The 21510-nt window shown below is 41.0% G+C and overlaps 1 protein-coding gene across 2 annotated transcripts in view; it reads left to right on the top strand.

Moving 5' to 3' along the window:
- The window catches only part of LOC102778546 (uncharacterized), a 28193-nt gene that overhangs the window by 691 nt on the left and 5992 nt on the right, over positions 1 to 21510 (top strand). Inside the window, exons 2-28 of one of the 2 annotated variants that reach the window (XM_087834973.1) lie at positions 3089 to 5505; positions 6733 to 6794; positions 7093 to 7131; positions 7242 to 7595; positions 7796 to 8019; positions 8280 to 8455; positions 8663 to 8797; positions 9391 to 9489; positions 9592 to 10447; positions 10633 to 10731; positions 10832 to 10866; positions 11609 to 11761; positions 11942 to 12070; positions 12283 to 12321; positions 12863 to 12991; positions 13468 to 13594; positions 14303 to 14473; positions 14548 to 14582; positions 14817 to 14981; positions 15100 to 15234; positions 16223 to 16261; positions 16343 to 16483; positions 17115 to 17194; positions 17318 to 17341; positions 17591 to 17888; positions 18263 to 18316; positions 18836 to 21466. In XM_087834973.1, the coding sequence (XP_087691099.1) occupies positions 3370 to 5505; positions 6733 to 6794; positions 7093 to 7131; positions 7242 to 7595; positions 7796 to 8019; positions 8280 to 8455; positions 8663 to 8797; positions 9391 to 9489; positions 9592 to 10447; positions 10633 to 10731; positions 10832 to 10866; positions 11609 to 11761; positions 11942 to 12070; positions 12283 to 12321; positions 12863 to 12991; positions 13468 to 13594; positions 14303 to 14473; positions 14548 to 14582; positions 14817 to 14981; positions 15100 to 15234; positions 16223 to 16261; positions 16343 to 16483; positions 17115 to 17194; positions 17318 to 17341; positions 17591 to 17888; positions 18263 to 18316; positions 18836 to 21466 (8565 nt within the window). In that variant the 5' untranslated portion in view covers positions 3089 to 3369. Of the gene's footprint in view, positions 1 to 1743; positions 5506 to 6732; positions 6795 to 7092; positions 7132 to 7241; positions 7596 to 7795; positions 8020 to 8279; positions 8456 to 8662; positions 8798 to 9390; positions 9490 to 9591; positions 10448 to 10632; positions 10732 to 10831; positions 10867 to 11608; positions 11762 to 11941; positions 12071 to 12282; positions 12322 to 12862; positions 12992 to 13467; positions 13595 to 14302; positions 14474 to 14547; positions 14583 to 14816; positions 14982 to 15099; positions 15235 to 16222; positions 16262 to 16342; positions 16484 to 17114; positions 17195 to 17317; positions 17342 to 17590; positions 17889 to 18262; positions 18317 to 18835; positions 21467 to 21510 lie in introns of those variants that run through there. The other variant, XM_087834979.1, reaches the window with a different exon arrangement.

Here is a 21510-nt window from a genome sequence, read left to right as displayed (position 1 = left end):
TTAAGACAGCTGGACGCTCAGACTATGGAAAAGATCGCCTGTCATTAACCTGCTCCCACGCATGTGCAGTGAGCAAAAATCACTTACCCACTGCTGCAGGTGCTTACTTAAAGGCAGTGTAAAGACGGCTGCAATGTAGGGTAGGCTGACTAAATCCTTGACTAAAACTACAGATGTCATTAAGGCCTGCACAATAAATCGAAAATTTATTGTCATCGCGATATCAGCCTGCGCAATGGGCCCATCGCAAAAGATGGCGTAAACTGCGATAATAGGGTACCTTAAAATGTTTACACACGTGCTTTAAAGAATTTACCAATCAAAGAAACCCCTTTATACATTTGACCAGTCGAATAGAGCCCTTCACGGCATTAACCAATCAAATGGATTAGAGGCCCGCCTCCTACGCAGGTGGGGAGCGAACAACGCTGCAGCAACGAGTCAGAGTTGTAAAGGCTGAGAGCGAGACGCATGACAAGAACGCTACTGACTATGAACTCGTGCCTAAAAAAAAATAGTACCTCGCTTATTTGGAGGTACTTTGGATTTGATAAAGACGGCGTTTTCCAAACACAGGTACTCTGCAAAACTTGCCGAACACTCCTGGCAACCACCAGAGGAAACATGACTAATCTCCACCATCATCTTCAATACAACCACAGAGGACTGTTTGAAGAGTTCCAGAAAGACAGGGCTAGCCAAACAAAGGTTGCTAATGTTAAGACAAAGAGCACCGCAGTCCAACAGCCGTCTCTGTATCAGAGTTTTTCAAGTGGAACTCCTTATGAGAAAACGTCAAAGCGCTACAAAGAAATAACAGAGGCCATTACACATTTTTTGACAAAGACATGATACCTATAAATACAGTTAGCAGAGAGGGCTTCACCAGTCTGATACATAAAGTGGACCAGAGATACCGCATCCCCTCACGAAACTACTTTTCCCATGTCACCATTCCACAAATGTACGAAACATGCCGCAAGACCGTCATGTTTGAACTGAGCCAAGCTGAAAACTAAGCACTACAGTAAAGTTTCCTCTCCAGTTTTGACTTGCATCATAACTACTTGGTGAGTTGTAAAATGATGAACAACTGCATTGAGATAATTTGCAGTATAATTTATGTATTTAAAACTAATTATAGAGACTGGGAAGGATGTCTTTCAGAATTCAAGCCTCAGAAATTTTTTTATGGGGGCAATGTTTCAATGTTAAAGTGCACTTTGTTGTTACACTGGTAATACAGCAGCTTTCTTTAAATAAAATCTGCAGTAAAACGGAAATTATGTATTTGTTTTTTTGGGTTTTTTTTTTATATTTATTTTATCGCAAGTCATAATGTTATTGCAGTATTGATCACAGTTATCGCACATCGCAGGTTTCCCTAATATCGTGCAGCCCTAATGTCATTAACAACTAATCATGTTGTGTTCAGCTGAGCTGTTGGTTAGTTGTGTTGTTCTATATTACCACTTAAGGATCTATGTTTTTTTAAACATTTATTTATTTCATTCTTTTCTCCTATTGCGTTATTCTTCTTTACATCTGGTAGGTGTGTGTATCTGTGCAATTCACTTTCTCTTAAATTACTTTTAAGCATAACCTAGCTAACACAAGCAATACAACCCCCCCCCCCCAAAACAAACAAACAAACAAAAAAAAACAGTAACATTGAGGGAAATCTGTTGTGTTCACTTTTGGCCTCCAAATAATGTCATTGTCTCTGATTTTGGCATTGATGTCATCATTGATGATGGATCTACATAGAAGACATGCACCAGTCCAGTTTTGCACTGGATAACAGTTTGTCCCTAAAATTAGAGAGCCATCGTAGCACAAAGGGAGCAAACAGCAAACGTTCAGTAGTTTGTAGCTGCAGTTTTACCAACTACTTTTCTTTGGAGGTTTGCAAAGGTTTTCAAAAAATTGTCATTGGTTTTCATTCGTGACGATGCTTTCTCTCACTGTTGCTGTTGTTTAATGTAAGAATTGTTGGGACGCTTTTACTGCACTTCTCGAAACATAACCTGTTGCATATGTGAAAAATTTGTAAAAAGTACTTGCATAATGATCAGGTACAAGGTCTGCACAGATAGTGTACGGATTAATTAAATTATTCCACGGTGCAAAATGATTTTACAGTGACACTAAAGTCACTGAAAGTGCAGAGAGCTAATATAACCAGTTAAATTAAGTGCAAGCGGACAACAGAGCATCAATTATGATACTCAACTTTAGTCCCTTATCTGCTGCAATTCAAGATGAGTGGAGGAGTCTAATCATGTCCCCTGAGGAGACAGAAGATCATCATAAGCTGCTCTATGCCACCAACCTGCCACTGAGCATGTTCCTTTGGTTTATTGCGATCATGTTTAGGGGGTAGGAGGATGTGTTCATGACAATGGCAGTTTGCACCGGTTGAGGTCCATCTGTGTGCTGTCATTACCAGAAAGTCAACAGCAGATCCAGCTTCCTTCACCAACTTTCCAAGCCATATGTCGTCTCTCTTCTGAATGCTGCCTACCCAGCACAGCACTGCAACTTGTGGACTGGACTTGGAGATCGTCATAATAAAAAACCACACCCGTGTAGCAAAATTTTCGAAGTTGTGTGCATATGTTAGTTTGACCTTATTGGGTACTAATCATGGGTCTTGTTAGAAACATCTGGACGTTGGACGACTAGAGTGTATGTTCTGTGTTTCTATCCACAAATCAGGGACATGCAAAGGATAGAGGAGGATAAGATAAGCTGCTTTGGAAGATCTATTAACCTTATTCTTCTAAGATTAACACCTCCTTTCTATTTTATTGTTGTTGTTGTCTCCTGTGTCTCTATTGTTTAAATCTCTTGTTTTCTCTGTTTCTCTGTTTTTGATGCTTTTGTTTCCACCTTTCCTTCTTACTAGTGAAGACCTGAAGATGATACTAACAGAATGAATCCGTATGAATGAATGAATCCTCGGGAAGCAGAGTCTGCAAATTAAGAAAAGGCCTCCCGGACGATGGATTTCATCTTTCCAAGATTCTGAGGCCCAGTACAACTCATTAACCTTTATTCTTTGTTTTCTTTATTTTTAACTTTCCAGCTTTCCATTGTCATTGAAGCGTTACACCCCTTCTCCTGCACCAGGGCCCCAACAGAGCCCCCTACTGGGTGAGCTCCCAGGGAGCTTTTTACTGATTGGACAGCAAGCTGCATGCTTGCGGCTGGCTTAGCTGAAAGCCCACCTTGCGTTGACACAGATAAATAACGCTATTGCTGTTGATGGCCGAACCAACACACCTGCCTTAATTTATACCCACAACACCCCCCTGCCCGACAGCTGCAGCCATCAGTCTACTAAACCTTCTGAAGGTTGCTAACACCATGTCCCATCCCTCATATAACCCCTATGCCTCTGGGAAACAAAGCTCAGCCCAGGGGCGCTATGGACAGTCAGGTATGCAGGCAGAGAGAGACTCTCATAAGACATCTCCTCATCTTGGGCCTGGGTCCAGCTTTAGCTCTTCCGGAGTTTCATCTGTGACTCCTGCAAAACCTGGGGGAATAATGAGCTACAGGCCAGAAGGGAGTAAGACTTCAATGGAAGAGGACATAAAGAGGTCCATAGACATGCATATAAGCAGAGCCAGAGAGGAGGTGAGAAATCAGCCTGTAGACAAGAGCAGTCATCTTACTCAAAGAGATGAGTATCATTCTTCAAGCAAAGATGTGACTTCCTACATGTTGTCTTCAACCTCTCAAAGACCTCCTGATGTTGCAAGTAGCACTAGCTCCATGGACTGGTTGCCAAGCTACAAACGGGAAACTGAGGATGATTCGTCTAAATACTGTTCATCATCTGCTTCATTGAGCTATCAAAGCACTGGTGACGGTAGGTTTAATGCCTCGAATGAAAGAGAGCGCAATGTGCAATCCATTCCAGGCTTAGGTGATTATGACTACCCAGTGCCAGACAAACCTGTGGGCTCTGCAGAGTCTACTCGTCCCAAGTACACTTCGGAAACAGCTGTGAACATCCTTATGCAGTTTGGACTTGAAAAAGAGGACCTGGAACATCTGATCTCATACCCCGAAGATCAGATGACTCCTGACAACCTGCCTTTTATCTTACGACAAATCCGCATGGAAAAGGCAAAGAGATCTGCAACAGCAGGTCCATCAAAATCCTACTATGATCCTCACTCCACCACAAGTATGAGTGGAAGGGAAAGGTTGAGTACTTCAAGAGGGGAAGGGATGCGTCAGGATGAATTGTCACCTATTGTCCAACCAAGTAAAGTGATTGATTATGGACATACTGGAAAATATACTGGGAGCTTTGGGGATGAAATTGGAAGGAGCAGCAGTGGAGCCAGTAGTGGTGGAAGTGGAGGTACGCTGCTGATGGACTCCTATGACGGTCACAGTCGAGAACCACTGCAAAAAAGTATGACAGAGGTGAAAAACAGCACCTTGGTTTCTTCCCGTGATCAAGGCAGCTCTTTTACCAGTCATGGCTCAATGCGAAGCAGCGATCCAGCTAAACAACTGCCAACACAACCAAACCAGTCATCTCAAGAAATCTTCAAAGGTTTCTCTCTGCCGAAGACAGACACAGACATACGACCTCTTAAAGCAGAAGTCACTAAAACCCTTCCTTTGAAAAATCCAGAGCCGGATCGCCAGTCAGCGTCTAAAAGCCAACTAACTCCTAATATAGTTCGTAGTGTGCATCCCAGCCGACCAGGCCTTGTACTCATTGGCAGCAGCAGCAGCGACAGTCACATCAAAGAAAAGAGTAAGACTCACGGGCAAGTATCAAATGTTTCTGAGCAGATGAACAAACAGCAAATGCAGCAGAAGCAGGTACAACAGCAACAAGTGAAACAGACAATGCAACAACCACCACCAAAGCAGCAGCAGCAGATGCAACAACTGAAGCAGCAGCAGACGCAGCAGCAGACGCAACAGCAACAACTGATGCAGATGCAACAACTGAAGGAGCAGCAGATGCAACAACTGAAGCAGCAGCAGACGCAACAGCAACAACTGAAGCAGACGCAACAGCAACAACTGAAGCAGACGCAGCAGCAGACGCAGCAGCAACAGCAACAACTGAAGCAGCAGCAGACGCAGCAGCAACAGCAGCAACTGAAGCAGCAGCAGACGGCCCAGGTACCTAACCTGCCGATTGGGTTGCAGCAGATGCAGAATCAGCCAGCTGTGCATATGGGACAAGCTTTGCAGTCTCAAGTTTTTTCGGCTGCAAAGCCAGTTCCACAGCCGTCCCTCATTCCAGGGCTCATGATGCCCGTTCCTCCGGGTTTCTCGCCGGTAATGCAGAACTTCATGAATTTCATTCATATACCGCAGCCCGCTTCCACCAAGCAGCTTCCAGCAAAGGTAGAAGTGACAGGGAATATCCCAGTGCTGGCCCAGATGCAAGACTACACTGCCGCTTCACCTAGGGTCTTTCCTCATACCTGCTCTCTATGTAACAAGGAATGTAATCAGATAAAGGTAAGTGGAAGATTGTTCGATGTTTTTGCTTTCTGTCAGTTTTTATTTATTTGACATGCAATGTTTTTTGTTTTTTATTTGATTTTGGATCCCATTATAGGACTTTGGTTTGTGAAAAACTTCATGTATGCTACTTTAAAGTTTATTTGTTTGTTTTGTTCACTATTCCTGCATGATGGTGACTGTAGGAAGACTACCAACTTGGAATACAAACATTTGGACAAATTTTCACATATTTCTGCAATTCAGTATTCTGTAACAGAATTTCTGAAGGATTACAGCGCAGACTAAACTTAACTATATGTCTATCAGATATTGTAATTGAAAAACACTACTAATAAGAGAACTTCAGAATCTTCAGTGGTCTGTACTTGCAATTGATAGATTTAATCTCTTTTAAATTGACATAAACTGATGCGAAGACATTCAAGGCTTTTGCTAACAATGGAACCAAGGCCTCAGATGACGTGATGAGGAGAAACCTGCAAACCTGAAGAGCCTGTGCATCAGAAAATGTTGAAAGATGGCTGTTTTTTCATTTCTCTGTCCTTGGGCTGCTGTTCCACAGTGCACATTCAGCTTTGCTTTTTCTGGAATTGTTGCTGAATGTGAAAGTTCCCCTTTTTGTCTTTTGTCATTAGAGTTAAGAATAGTATGTTTTGTCCTTTATTTCACATTAGTAGGCAGCTTGGCAACAGCGCCTTCCTCTTCTGGCCTATTTCAACGTCATCTTCTTGTCGCTACTCCAACTGTGATCGTCGTAGGTGGTGCATTTTGTCCTAATCCAAACTTGGCCTCTCCTGAGACGACCTTGGAGCCTTGGGAAAGTTTGATGCCATAAGAAGAGCCTGAGAGTCCAGAATCCAGGGCCTAAGATGATCCTTTTGTTTTGTTTTGGTTGTGTGTAATCAGATGTTTGACTTGTGTTTTCTATATATACTAAATAATTTCACTTTTAAAATTTTATCCCAGGAGAGGTATAATGTGTCATGCTTATTTGTTCTTGTTTTTTTGGTCTATCAATGTTTCTAAGTACAATCCAGGCTCCTGGCTAATGTTATAATGCTTCTCCGTTCCGTGAAGGACTAACTGTTAATATTTTAAGAAGTTTTTTAAGGCCACTGCAAAGTTTAGTGACCTTTTATCAGCAAGTGATGTCAATGACAAACGTTGCTCCTGATAATAATAAACCTTGTTTAAATGTTTGTTTTTTGTTGTGACCACTAGGATTGGGTCTCCCACCAGAATACCAGCCTTCACATCGAGAACTGCAAACTTCTGCGAAAGCGGTCAATCTTTCTTCTCTGTACTTCGTGATTATGAACCGATATCTTTGGGGCAGCACAACCATGGGTGTGCCAAAATGATGCCGGGGTTGTAATGCTAGCATAGCTTCCTAAGAACTGTTCAATTGTATTTTTTAATTTAAAGCACCTTAAGGATTTGCAGCATTTACCATGCGCCATTTCCCTTAACCTAAATTGTTTTGAAGCTGAATAAATTTCTTAATTAATGAACAATAATATATTTTTAAGGACATTCTACCTTGCAACATCTGACAAAAAATTTATCTGTGTTTTTCCACAGATACCCAGAATGGAACAGTGAAAAAGCATCACTGCTAGGGTAAATATCTTCATTTGAAGTCATTTGGCGAATAAAAAAATATGCCAGCATTGGAGGCTTTCTTTTTCTTTGATTTAACATGTGCCTTTCTTTTTATATGCAATTGTTAGTGCGTCAGGTGCCAAGCCCTCTCCCTCAACTTCTGCTGAGACCTCCCAGAAGAAAACCAGACATGAGAGTCGTTCCCGTTCCTCCAGCCCCCGGAGCCATCGTGACTCGGAGCGTAGCGGGGACAGGCAAAGTAGCCGTTCCCGCTCTCGCAGCCCCCGCACTCATCGTGACTCGTTGCGAAGAAGAAATAGACGAAGTAGCCATTCCCGCTCCGGCAGTCCACGTCGCCGCCGTGACTTGGAGCGTAGGAGGGACAGACGAATTAGTCATTCCCGTTCTCGATCACGCAGCCCCCGAAGGGAGAGACACAGAAGCCAATCACGATCTCCGTACAGCTCCAGACGTAATCGCAGGTCTGTCCAACATACATTTTGAGAGCTAGGATCAATCAAGACGATTTAGCTCTCCATTGGAGAGGGCGAAATGTAATTTATTTAATAATGTAAACTTAAACACTTAATTGGTGGACAGTATTTACCTTTTGTATCCATGCTGGATGTTTGCTTTGAGATGTTTATGAGTCATTAAGTTCTTTGATTAATACTTTTTTCAGGTCCCGGTCTCATTCTGACTCCTCGTGGTATGACCGTCCTTCCTCTTCCCGATATCGATCACGCTCAAGGGGCCGCGAGAGACGATCCTCGCCGAGAAGAAGAGATGAGAAACGTTCATCACCAAGGAGAAGCTGGGAGAGGCGATCGTCAACTGAGAGGTCATCTCCTATGCGAAGGTTGAGCAGCTCGCAGATCTTGGCAAAGAAACTGCTGGAAACATCAGGTTTGAAAATTGCTTCATGGTGTTTTTTGGTATGTACTCATTAGGTTTTTCTAACATCAAATTTGTCTCCCCCCCCCAAAAAAAACCAAAAACACACACACATACACACACACAACATTAACTTTACTAATGCAAATTATAAATAAAGACCAGCACCACCAGAAAATGTCAGTATAGTTTTTTCTACTATTACAAAAAATGATTTTTGAGACTTGGCACCCACCAAAGTGTGAATCTCTTTTGTACCTGTGGTCTTTTAGCTCTCCAGTCCTTATCAAAACAGTCTGACCTGGAGACTGTCGTCAAAACTTTGGCTCCTGCCCTGTTGGCTGAGCTAGCCAAGATGAAGTCATCCCCATCAACATCATCATCATCGTCCTCACGTTCTGCATCTCCAGAAACAACTAAAGGGAGGCCTAGCACAGAGAAGACCAAGGTGACTTCATGTTATGCCTTTTTTCATGAATGGACAGTTTTGGACAATTTATAATGTGGTCAGTGACAGATGACGCGATTGTTGATGCCAAGAAACCAAGATTAAATCCTTCAACACAAATTTATACAAGCACAAACTTTGAGTCCAGTTGTCATGATGAAATCTGCATTTGGTTTGTTCATATTTTTCTTCGCTGTGTTTCCACAGGCTGCTAAATCTTCCCCTCCAACCATGGTGAGGCTACAAGGGATTGTCAGTAGTCTCTCTCACAGTGAAGTGATTTCTGCTGTGGAGAAATTCGGAAAAACCAAGTCAGTTGTTTTGTTTAGGTCAAAATTACAGGTATGTACACTGAAATTTGTTCACTGTTCTAGATGGATGAGTTCATTGACCTACTTGTGAATCTAGAGAAAATGTGTCTCCTGGTTTGCTTCTGCAATCTAAGATAGATATTTATGCACGGTAGCTACAATTCTCTATAAATATACTGTCCGCTCATGGTTGTAGTCCTGCATTCATCATGCGGTTTAAAGTCAGTTGGTTATCCTTACTTTTCTTCTGTGGTCTTGCAGCCCTCACATTCATGGCTACTTTAGATTATACTGAGCTTTTATATAGACATCGCAATGTCAGAAAGTTTCTGCTCAAGTCTAATCCTATGAAAACATACACACTGTATTTTGTTTTTATTTTGCTGCTTTGCATTATGCATTTTTAATCTATATATACACATTGCATTGAAAACATCCTTGGAATCGCATTGGTTGCTTGCAAGTTGCCACCGTTGCTTGTAGTTTGCATGGAAAACTCAAACGTGTCATCAAATACTTGTAAGCTACTGACAAGTGCTCATATATGATTTTTAGTGTGAATGTAGTAACTTAATAGTTTTGGTAGTAATCCAAATTAATGTGTGTGTGTTTGTGCACACCCAGGCAGTTGTGTGTTTCGAGAAACAGGAAGATGCTGAGAAACTGAAGAGCTTAAAGAACTTTGACATAAAAGAAGTAACTGTCAGTGTTGTTAATGAAAAGGTAACTTTGTTTTCCCTTGAGAAATACAAATATTAACATCGCTGCTCTTCTGTGGCAAAATGATCAGTAATCTGATTAATCCAAAATAATCTTTGTTTACAGGAAATTGCATCCAAGAAAACCACAAAAACTAAACTGGAAACTACAGCAAAAGTCTCAGTTTCCAAAGCGAAAAACATCTCAGCTGAGCAGAAAGCTAAAACTGTAAAATCTGGTGATAAGGCTGAAGAAGCAGCTTCAAGCCTCGAAAAATCTAAGAGTAAATCTACGAAGAGTCCCGAAAAGCAGCCTAACACCAGTGATTTGAAAGGAAAACCTAAACCCAAAGGGTCTCAAACCGGTGCTAAAGAAGCTGTGGTGGCACCTAAAAATACAGCCAATGCTATGAAGGCTGTTGAACCAATTAAAGGTGCTGCAGTTGATGGTGAGCCAAAAGTCTTGACTTCCAAAGCAGAAACGACCTCAACCACGCAGAAATCTAAAACAGCAGGAACTCTGAAAAAAGAAAAAGTGGATCCTTCTAAATCAACAACGTCAGAGGATAAGCCTGATGTAGAGACAAAACACAAGAAACCTGAAACAAAGATTCATGAATCTGCGATGGGGCCTAAAGGTGAAGCACGAAAAGCATCAGCTTCTGAAAGGGAGGACCACACAGAAGTTGAAACTTCTACTGACGGCAAAGATAATCAGGCATTACCAGCTATATCTAGTGAGAATCAACTACCTGAGACCAAGCCAAATATATCACCACCAAAACCTACTGATCCACCTCAGAAACCACAAACTGTCATCAAAAGTCCAGAAGATTCACTCAAAGCTTCAGAACAGACCGAGCAGAGCTCAGATTCTGCTGTACAAGAAGAAACACAACAGCAGACTGCAGGAAAATCACCTGAGATTTCTGTGGAGGCAAAGCAGAGAGTTGAAAGTGTAGAAACAGTTACAAAGGACAAAGGTAAGTGGACAGAAAACACCTTCATGTGTGGAGTATCGTTGATAGCAGGATGTTGGACGGAATCAAAAGCTAAAGACTGCTTCTTGACGAGAACAGTTTTCAGATTTTTATTTAAATCAGCTGGGTAATTTGCATCCTATCTAAACTACCACTATTTACCTTAACTACATTTCCTTTATTCTAAGTCTCTGTGACTGCAAAGAAGATCTCAAAGGATCCGGTCGCTCCTACCCACCCAACATTTGGGGAACGGATACAAGAGCAACTGCGTCCAGAAAGAATCCGTAAGAAATCCCCAAAGATCTGTATGAAAGATTTCCCAGTGTGAACATAATTTTTATTTTATAATTATTTTCTGTTTTTCTTTTGCTCTGCACTTTCCAGGTTGTCTCAAGACAGTCAGACTTCCCCATTCAAAGGTAACATTAAAAAAACACTTAAATTATACCTGTAAGAAAAGCATGCTTTATCAAAGTGGTTAAGTTTTGATCTGAAATAGTTCAATTTGTTTTAAAAGTTTATAGTTGGGTTATATCTCATTGTCAGGTGACACTCAAGTAGGTGTAACGTTAGAAAAATGTTAAAAATTCAGTAGGGATGTCGCAATAGCAGAGATTTTGTAGTCAGTATAGACACCAATAGAATTGCACGATTCTTGGTTACCAATTTAGTATCGTAATAGAACAATTATCTCATGTACTAACACATACTAAAACTCCTTTATTAAAAAGCTAGTTTAAAATGTTCAAATTATATGCACAGTCATCCAGGACATGGTGGTTTTGAATGCTTAAAAAAGTTTTTCCTTCCTGAGTTTGAAAAGCGCAGTAGTGCTGTTTACACATTGCCTTTTGTGAATCAGTTATCACTCTTTAAGGATCCACCTTAAATGAAAAGTACTTTCATAGCTGACTCTTACTGCCTTTTTTATCAGCGAGTCAAGGTAGAGCTGTACTACATAAAAAAAAAAAAGAAAGTTACCATCAGAAACATTTTGTAATAGGTATTTTATTCTGATGTACCTCATTGTGTTCATAGTTGTAGATGGTGCTCAAAGTGAGGCAGAGTTTATAAGTTAATGTTTGCATTTTTCAGATTTCTCTCTGGAATTTCTTCAATTGCAATTGTAAACTGATTCTGAATTTCTTTTCTTTTGCACAGCTTGTTTCGCTTGGTTACAAGGTGCTGTTAATAAGCAACCTGCCAGAGTATCACGATGGCTGTTACGCAGAGGAGGACATCGCCGGTCTGCTCACTCGACACAGATTTGAATATTACGACGATACGATCTACATTATACCACAGGCGCGCATGGTAAGCACCAAGTTATGAATTTGTATTGGGCTGGATTATTACCTTCATTTTAATGGGATTCTAAATGTCTTTTCTAAGACGACCTAACTAACATTTAGTTAGTTAATACATATTTTGTGAGTGCCTGTCTTCATGATTATTCAGTTGAAATCAGTGTTTGGTTGTTTGTTTTTCCTTCAGGCTTTTGCCCTCATGCCGACAGCAGTGGCAGCTAAAAACATTGTGCTAGCATCAGAAAAACATGATTTTATTCTCAATGGGTCTAAACTTCGACTGCAGGTTGAGAAGGGCGACATTTTAATGACGCCGGTAAGCACTGTGTGTAGATAATGCACTTTACTGTTGTGACAGATGTTATTAAATTATTCGAAAATATCTGTTTCTGCTTTTTTTTTATAAAAGTGTGATTATAAATTTTTAAAAATATTTTCTTTTTGTAGAAAAAAAAATATTTAAGCTGAAATAAATCAAACCGAATCCAAACTGATGTAATGATTTTTAACTATTTTTTTTTCTTTCAGCTTGAGTTTTATAAGTCTCTGATGAAACGGCTGTGCTATGTAAGTAACACACATATCTCAGGAACAAAGACTACACTAGAATACCTTTAGATTTATTGGTCAGAGTATAAAGTCATAACTGGAAGCACTCACATCCAAGTCAAAACACCTTGAAAAATGGGGACATACCCGTTTTTTCAGATATTCATACAGGGTTAGGAAAGGTTTGGAGAACTTTTTTCCTGGAATAAATTAAATCCTCATTTAAAACTGCATTTTGTATGTTTTTTTTTAAAACATTTGTTTAATGATTTGAAACGTGTGCAAAATACTGCAAAATTGGGAAGGAGCCAAATGCGTTTTTCACGGCACTGTGTGTACATTAGTTTAAATATTTTTTCAACCAGTGTTATCAAAAACAGCAAGAGCTGCAATTATAAGTTGTTTGGATAAAGAAGATAGCTGCCAGGGTGCATACCTGCTGTGTGAATATAAGTGCAAACTTATGACCTTGATCTTGGAACTGTAGTTTAAGAATGTTTGGAATGTCATACTGTTTGTGGGGTTTTTTTTTTTTCATGTTAACCCGGTTTTCTTGAAGCAGCAAGTGACTGACAATGGAGCACGAACAATCTACATCAGGAACATCTCACCAGGCGAGTCCCGGGATCTCAGAGAAGCTTTGAAAAAAATGGATTTTATAAGAAACTACCTGCCTCTTCTCAACAAGGTATAAACACTCATAAATGCCAACAAATGCATGTGTTAGAGGTTTGTGAAAGGCTGAATGAGATATGTGCTTGTGTAAGTGTATTCTTAACTGTACAGAAAAATTGAGATTAACTGCTTACACACCAAACTAAATGACATGCACCAACCCTCATAAATCCATCCTTAAAAAGAGATAATGTGTCTGGATTTGGATGCTACTTATCTTGAGGAAAGCACAACTGCAAAACTATAGAGATAGTAAAGACAGACTGCTGTGAAGCATTAGTGTTCATCACATTAGAGCATTAGTGCAGGGGTCACGTTGAGCACGGCTCCAGTGCATCATTGAGCCAGGATTTCTGACTTTTGAATCCAGTGAACTCCACAATAAAGCTGTGTTTAGTTCACTCTTTCCGCGCGTGCTTAGCACTTATTTTTAACATTTAGAACGTGAAACTAAAATGTTCAGAATAAATTTTCTTTCTTGTGTTTCAGGTGTTTATCGAATTTGAGTCTCTTCGTGATGCTGATCGCCTTGGTGTTTGGTACAGCCTTCTAAAACAGGCCACCGGCCACAAATTGTCAAGGCTGGAAATACCACACAGTGGATGTACCTCACTGCGTAAGTGTGTTTTAAATGAGATTTTAAACAAATATGATTTTTAAAAAAAAGATAGGTAAAGTTAATGTAAGGTCATCTGGTAAGGCCTCTCTTTAGCTTTCTGTTTGTGAAACACTCTTGAATATATGTCTGTGAAGGTTCTCAGTCATCCAGGTCATCGTAGTCAAAGGAGCTTGCAAAGAAAGGCGTCTGGACTTCTTTAAGTTGCTTGAAGACGTTTCACCTCTCATCCGAGAAGAATATATTTTTCTCTTGAATATATTTTTCAGCTCTCCCCTGGACTGTGGATGAAGTGAAGAAAAAACTGCTCCTTTATTGTTGTCCACAATAAATCATTGTGACACATTCCCTCAACTTTTATCCACTAACACTGTGATTCTCCTTCCCACAAATCCTTTGATGCTCATTGGCCCCTCCAGAAATCTTTGCTCCATCAGCAGTCAATTCCCTTCTGCTTGTCTCTGCCCTAGACACATGAACCAGAGCCATTACTTAAACTCCACTTTTTCAGACTGGCATTTGGTCTAACTCTAATCATTTTTTTTCTGATGCCTATGATACCTTGGGTATCTGTAAAGGTGCTTAAAGTTAAAATAAAAGTCAAAACATTGAAATTACTGGATCACTGTAAACATTAAAAACCTGTTGTGCTTTTTCCTTTTCTTTCCCCCACAAAAATTTAAACAAAACTTACTTGTGCTTGTGCAGCACCAAGATTGCCACACAAAGCTTTGCCAGACAGCGAGGTTGCTGTTGACGGGGCAGCTGTCCCAACAGAAGATATTACCATCCCACAACGCAGCACTTCACCATATTGGATCACAATGACAACTAGTCCCTTTGTGTTCCCCACTGTCTCTCCTTGGTTCACAATCCCAGGTGAGAGAAACTAAAATGAACCTCCAGATATAAAGTGTTGACTGTTACTAACTGTGTGTGTTTTACACTTCTAGAGTATTTAACTGTCAGGGAACCTGATGACATTGAGGTGAGTGCATTTTATAACCCAAGGTTTCATGTGTTGAACAGGAATCCTTGAGTAAATACCAAGAGGCGTCCATTTGTCCAAATACCGACGTCAAAAGCCACATTTCTTTTTTTCTGCTAAACTTGGTTTCATTTTGTCTTCTCTATGTGGTCAGTTATAGTAATATATTTTTAAAAAAGTACTGCAAAGTTTCTCTTCACATAAACTTTGGTTCTTGAACCTTGTGTCTTGTAGAAAGCCCAATCTCAAGGTTCTATGTTCTCCACGATCATGTTGACCGGTTTGCCAGAAGGAAACTACAGACAGGAGGATGTTGCCAAGCTGGTGTGGCGTTACTTCCCTGATCAGACTGTTCAGACTCTGTACTACAACATAATCGTTTTATCGCTGCAGAGGAGGGTGAGGAGTAGACCCAGCAGGCTGATACAGAGAAATTTGCATTTGCAAATTTAATTCAATTTAATGATTAATATTGAATGTTTCCTCTGCATCATTTTTCCCCTTTCTTCCTCTCCAGGCCTTTGTGTTTTTTAACAGCTGGGATGCGTGCTGCGATTTTGCCAGAGATTACCTCAAAGATCCAGTTACAGTTGGAGAATGGATGCTCAAAATCCACATTGTTTTACAAGACATGCATCCTGGTTCAAGTGAGGTATTAATATTGGAGCTGAAAAATTGGGTGCTGTTAAATCAGGGGCATGCTCCTGTTTCACTCAAACTATTCAGATGCCAATCAAAAAAGATTTCTCCTCTAAGGAGTGAGCACAGCATCATCCTTCTCTGGGCTAATATTAATAGAATGAGACTCAGAATACTTTATTGATCCCTAGGGGGAATTATGTTGGTTACAGTACAAACAGTAACAAAGACAGATAATACAAGAAGTAAGAAATAGTACAATATATACATACATATAACTCACTTATTGATAAATATCTGAATAAGAAATGGAAAAACTAAAAATATGCATGAATTTCATATCAAGTATTTATTATTATTTTGTCTGTATTTGTTCCTTCCTTTTTGCGACAGCAGCACAAAAGCTGCATGAACTTTATCCACTTTTCTGTTCATAGACAACAACCCACGTCATTCCGCCACCACTTTAAAGTTTCCACAGAGCTTCTTGTGAAGTCAGCACCGTGTCCCCAGACATAGGTTATAGAGTGTTTCACTGACTATTAAGTAATGCCCTCACTTATTTTGAAACTTCAGTTGCTGCTAACCTTCTAGCTTCAGCGTTTCCCATCTCAAGTTTCCTTGCGGGCTAGCTATTCAAGCCCTTTGTGAGAACTCTCTCCACAGCTACATGTTAAGAGGAATTGAGGTCTGACGGCTGTTGCGGAAAGTCACTGAGACTCAAAAAGCATCAAATAGTTCCTGCAAAACTTTGGTCATATGTTATGTCGTTACTGTTCTGAAGTATGAATCCTTTCCCACAAAGATGCAAACCAGGAGTTGTAGCACATCTCTGAGGGATCGAGTTAGTTCTCACTTACAGTGGAGTCCAATCTTTATCTTATTAAATGGGGTCAATAGAACATTAAAAACACTCTAACCAGGATGAGAGTTATTCAATAGTTAGGATCAGAGGATCAGTAATTGATGTAATCCGCTTTCATCTTCTACTCTTTTCACAGGAGAGCATGTACAGAAGCATGATGAAATGGAGCAGCACTGTAAGTCAGCAGTCACATAAATCTGTCCTGTAAAAGCAGCAGGCTCGGGTCTCCCTGATCTTAACACTGGTTGTTTTTCAGCATGTTCCTGAGTCTGAGTCTCTGGAGGACCGGCTGCTGATTGTGGAGGTCTCCGAGGTGAATGTGGACCTTCTCATGATGATCATGGAAGTGGTGGCTTCCATTGCTGCTTTTGTCAGATTCTTGCCTCTCGCCAACAGGGTACGATTTCATAAACACCTGCAACTTTTTCATGTTTTACATCTGCAAGGCTTGTTATGGTGTCTGCTGCTCTTTTAATATTGAGAAACTTTTTAAATGAGTCTGAAGGAGACTTTGTTTTTTTAACACTAGTTGAGCAAGTTTAAATATTCCATGTACAGACAGTCCCTGCGGCAGGCAATCTGAATTTTACATGCCTTTGCAAATTCTGGTGAAGGACTGCCTGAAATGCACCAAGTTCTCAACCAAGTGATAATCTTATGACCTGTTCAGCCTTTCGTCCTGGCCCATCTAGCAGGGAAGATGCCTGCAGTTTGAGGCAGCACTAAGTTATTCTTTTATTGTTTCTTGTTCTGTGGTTTTATTGTTCAATCAAAAACTTGCAAAAGTAAAGAAATATGTTTGCGCTTATTTTCCATTTGCAAGTTTGAAACACCAAGATTTTTTTGTTCTTTTACCAAAAAGTTGTACTATCGTGCAGGGCAGTAAAGAAACTCGCCATGACCTCTGTCCTGTTACTTTCACAAATTGGGCCTGTAGCGCACCCTTTGAGTACCACTGTGTTGCTCAAATTTCCTCAGGAAGAAAACAATTGTACTGTCACTGATGTAATATCTTTCTGTTTTCTCAGATATGCATTGAGATGGCTGAACCTGGTGGATTAACACAGGTGATGGAGAGCAATGTCACCAAGGACTATTTATCTTCTTGGTAAGTGTGTCCCACAATCAGAAGTGACACAAAGAGGAAATTGATTTTAGACTGTGTGTTTTTTTTCTTTAAAGTGTCTTCAAGCTTGTCTGACCTTGTGCTTTTTTTCTCTCCTCTTCATAGGAGTAAAGTCGGACGTATTGAGTCGTGAGTATCTTTCATTTTCAGGTTTAGTGGCAGAGTCAAAACAGTCATGATGTCATGATGACTGCTACACTCCTCAAGGTTGTGCCATAGTAAACAGTTCCCAAAGATGCAAAAAGAGAAGAGTGTGATTTAGACATAAGCAACTCTAGATTAGAAATTTGAAATGGAATTTCTTATTTCACGTTAACATTTTGTGACAACAAACCTCTTTTCATAGTAACCTACTGGCATCTTTGCTTTTAAATTCAGTTTGAAGAGTCTGAAACAGCGTCTGCACGACTCTGGTGAGAACACACTGGAAACCAAGAAGGCCGCAGAATCGACCGCTGTCCCGCAGCCAAGTGAGGAAGGCCAGAAAGCAGCTCCTGATGCAAACGCCGCCCCCGCCGCTTCTAGCGCTGCTCCTTCAGCAACAAGCCCAGTGAAGTCTGAGGAAAAAGACTCAAAACTTCCTCACATCAACGAGGATGTTTTCATGGCCATTACAGCGGCGATTCATGAGCATAGACAGGGTCGAGAAAGTAGGGCACAGAGCAAGGAAAGAGAGGTAACACTTTAAATTTCACTGTGTTGTCCCAAAATATCTTAAGACACTAAAAGCGTTATGTTGGAGATCACATATGAGCATTGTATAGTAGTACACACTGTTGATTGTTGTGGTAAAGCTGCAGGCTGTATGAATAAATAATGCTGATGATACAGTTTTTAGATTTGCATTATTTCTGGAACAGATAAATTAAGCGAAGGTCATCATTACATATAGTCTTATTTATTTTTTGTAAGCTTGTGCATGTCCAGTCCTGAGCATCACCACTCACTAAACACATTTCAAGCTATATTTTAGGTGTTTGTCAAAACCAGCACAGAATAATACGAAATTAATTCAGTTAATTTTTTTTCTTATCTTATCTTCATTTCTAGAGCAAAAGCAGCAGCCCTAGTAGGGCACAGGATGAAGACGCACCAAACGAAAAGGTAAACGTTCATTAGACCCACGAGGATTTCTTACCCCTTGTTGGTGGCCTATTTAAAATAGTAATGAAGTATTAATGTTTGGTGTTTTTTTGTTTTTTTTTGTTCTTTTTTGTTAGTTTTGTTTTTGTTTTTTTTTGGGGGGGGGGGGGGGGGGGGGGTTGTTGGCTAACTCAAACACTTAATCACACTGACAAAATTCAAAGCTGTTTTTTCAGTGTAGATTGTCTTTCACTGCCTGTATTCTTACATGGCCTCTTGACCATTATTGTTGTTAAATTAAAATGTGATGCTTTTCTAAGGTGGTATATAAATGCTACAAAATGGTCATTTCTTAGGGGCATAATTTGTTTACTGACATCCTGATCATATAGGAGGAGACATTTGGTATATTATAGTAAGTTTTCTACATACAAGGAACCATATACAATGTCAGTAAGGTTATATTTGTGATAGTTACACTCTGATTATAGTGTAAGCTGTTTCATGGCTCCACAGACTGTTTTTGGTTTTTCCATCTAGGTTCAAGTTCATAATTTAGAGAAGAAAGTTTCTTCAGAGAGCCGCCCTTTTGGTGAGCCGGATTTCAATGTGGACGACTTTGTCACTGTTGATGAAATTAACGAGGACGCAGCAGACGCAGACCCCAATGATGAAAGCGACTCTTCAACTAAGCCAAAGTCCACAGAGAATGCGGAAAGTCAAAGCTCAGCTGCATCTCCTGCTTCCAAACGAACCTCAGCAGGGTCCTCCAAAGACTCCAGCAGCTCAGCCTCTTCCTCATCCAAGCCCACAAAATCTTCTGAGAAAAGCAGTTCAACCTCCTCACTACGAAAAAGTAAAGACTCTTTTGAATCCACCAAAACCGAATCCTCTGTGAGTGTCAGTAAGCCGGTTTTCTTTTCTGGTGAGAAAACGCAGCCAAGCAAACCTCCAGACAAATCGTCGCATTCTTCGTCCTCGGGTTATAGGACCCGTTCATCAAAGATGGCATCAACCGCTGCTGCAGAGCTAACGGAGGAGAGTGCAGCAACAAAGTCTGACCTCAAAGTGTCAGCAAAGGAAAATCAAACTAAAATGGAAACATCATCAGAGACACAGCCACCTGCAGAGGGATTAGGGATGAAGAGCCAAACACAGACTCTGGAGACTGAATCTAAGGATGACCCACACAAAGAGTCAAAGAAAAGCAAAGGAGATGGGGAAAAAGACAATGCGGGGAAATATCCACAGGAGGAGGAGGAGGAGGATGATGGTGAAAGTTACCAGATCCTTGATTCGATTGACGAGCCAACAGATGAACAGATAGATGAAGACACAAACCAAGAGACTAAAACAGAGTCATCAGGGCCTGAGCAAACCCAGAGTTTGCATGAGGGGGAAAGTCAGGTCTTGAACAGCATTGATAATAAAGGCTCAGAGGAGTCCAGTAAAACTGAAACGGATGCTCCTCTCTGTGTGATAGACAACGTTAGTGAAGACCAAGCCAGTACAGTCCAAGAGGACAGTCATCTGGTCAAAGATGAAAGTGCCACAGCAAAGCAGCTGTCTGAGGAAAAAATTCAAGAATCAGATGCAGCTGATAAAAAAGAAGGGTTGGATCCAAGCATGAACCAAACTCCAAGATCCAGTGGAGATGGAAAAGAAATGAATGAGGAGATGCTCTCAGAAAAATCAAGCAAAGCTTCCAAAGCTTTTTGCCAAACTCCAAATAATGAAGAACAAGAAAACAAAGGCAGTTCAGCAGATGTTACTAAACAGAAAGCCTCTGAGAAGTTAGATTCAGTCAATGATCACACCACAGGAGAAGATGACGAGAAGAAACTTAATACTTTGAAAGCAGTCACTGAAGGAACTGAAGAAGAGGAAGAAGCTTACCAGGTAATTGATTCTGTGGAAGAAGAGCCAGAGACCACAGAGACCGAGGCAGAGGCTGAGAACAAGGAGGAAAAAACCAAGAAAGACGTTGAAGTGGCTAAACGAGCTGAAAGACCAACAAGGAGGGGTAGACCGAGAACAAGAACATCTAAAAGAGAGGAGAAAGAGACACAGGAGGAGATGATCTTTGAGGTAGTGGATTCTGTTGAAGATGAATTTGTTCAAGATGTCTCCACCACAGAGAGGCCTGGTAGAAGGAGGTCGGCCAGAGGAAACAAAGAAGATAAAAAGACGCCAACTTCCACAGTTGCATGTATAAAACCCGTCAGGGAAGAGGAATCTACGTCCGAGATCCTAGACTCAGTGGAGGGTAAGGCTGCCATGAACGAACCAACCATCACAACAAGGTCAACCAGAGGAAGAAGAGAAACTAAAGAAGACGTCTCAAAAAAAGACAAGACACCAACGAGAAGGAGGCCGACACCTGCCAGAGATTCTCAGGAACCAAACAAGGAGGAACCTGAGCAGGTGAAAGAGAGCACACCAACAAAGAAGAGCGAGGAGAATGCCACCTTTACAATAGTAGACACAGTGCAGGATGAAGTTATTAAGGATGAACGGGCCAAAACTCCGGAAAAAAGAAGAAGGGGAAGACCAAAGAAAGACACTAAAGTAACTAAAAAACAAGCTGCCATGAAGAATGCTGCATCTAGTAAAGTGGCTGATGAGGAGGAGGCCATTTATCAGATTGTTGACTTGGTTGAGGATGAGACGGCTGACAATGAGCCTTTGAAAGACCAGAGTATAGAAGAGCCTAAAGACGATAAAGACTCAGCATCGCCAAAAAATGCAGATGAGGAGGAGGTGGTCGATAAAGAGGAGTGTTTGGATCACACTGCTGAGGTTAGTGATGCTCTATCTGCTGAAGACAGGTCTGGTACAGCAACGAAGGAAGAGAAGCCAAAAACAGATACTAAAGAGGCCTCTGGGTCCCAAAGTGAGGGTGCTGCACCAGAAGAAATAACAAATCTGCAGGAAGACAGCCTGGAGCTGGTCACTCTGGATGAGGTGGGAGCAGATGATGCTGGGGAGGAAAGAGCAGTGGAGGGTCAGGACTGGAGCAGGGAGATCACCAAGGGAGAACCTGCAGAGCTCATCACTCTGGATGAGTTTGTTGAAAAAGATGAGGAGGAGGGGGAAAAGGCAGAGGAAAGCACAGTGGAGCCCCGCCCACCAACACAGGAGAGCCAATCAGTGGAGGCCGCAGACATAGAGGTAATGTTGAGATTCATTTGAGCATCTTTGTTTCCTCTTTAGTA

The sequence above is a fragment of the Neolamprologus brichardi genome, chromosome 3 (genome assembly GCF_056152115.1).
Source record: "Neolamprologus brichardi isolate AB-2024 chromosome 3, ASM5615211v1, whole genome shotgun sequence".
Classification (NCBI taxonomy): Eukaryota; Metazoa; Chordata; class Actinopteri; order Cichliformes; family Cichlidae; genus Neolamprologus; species Neolamprologus brichardi.
The sequence above is the reverse complement of the archived record's forward strand: the minus strand, read 5'-3'. Positions and strand labels throughout refer to the sequence as shown.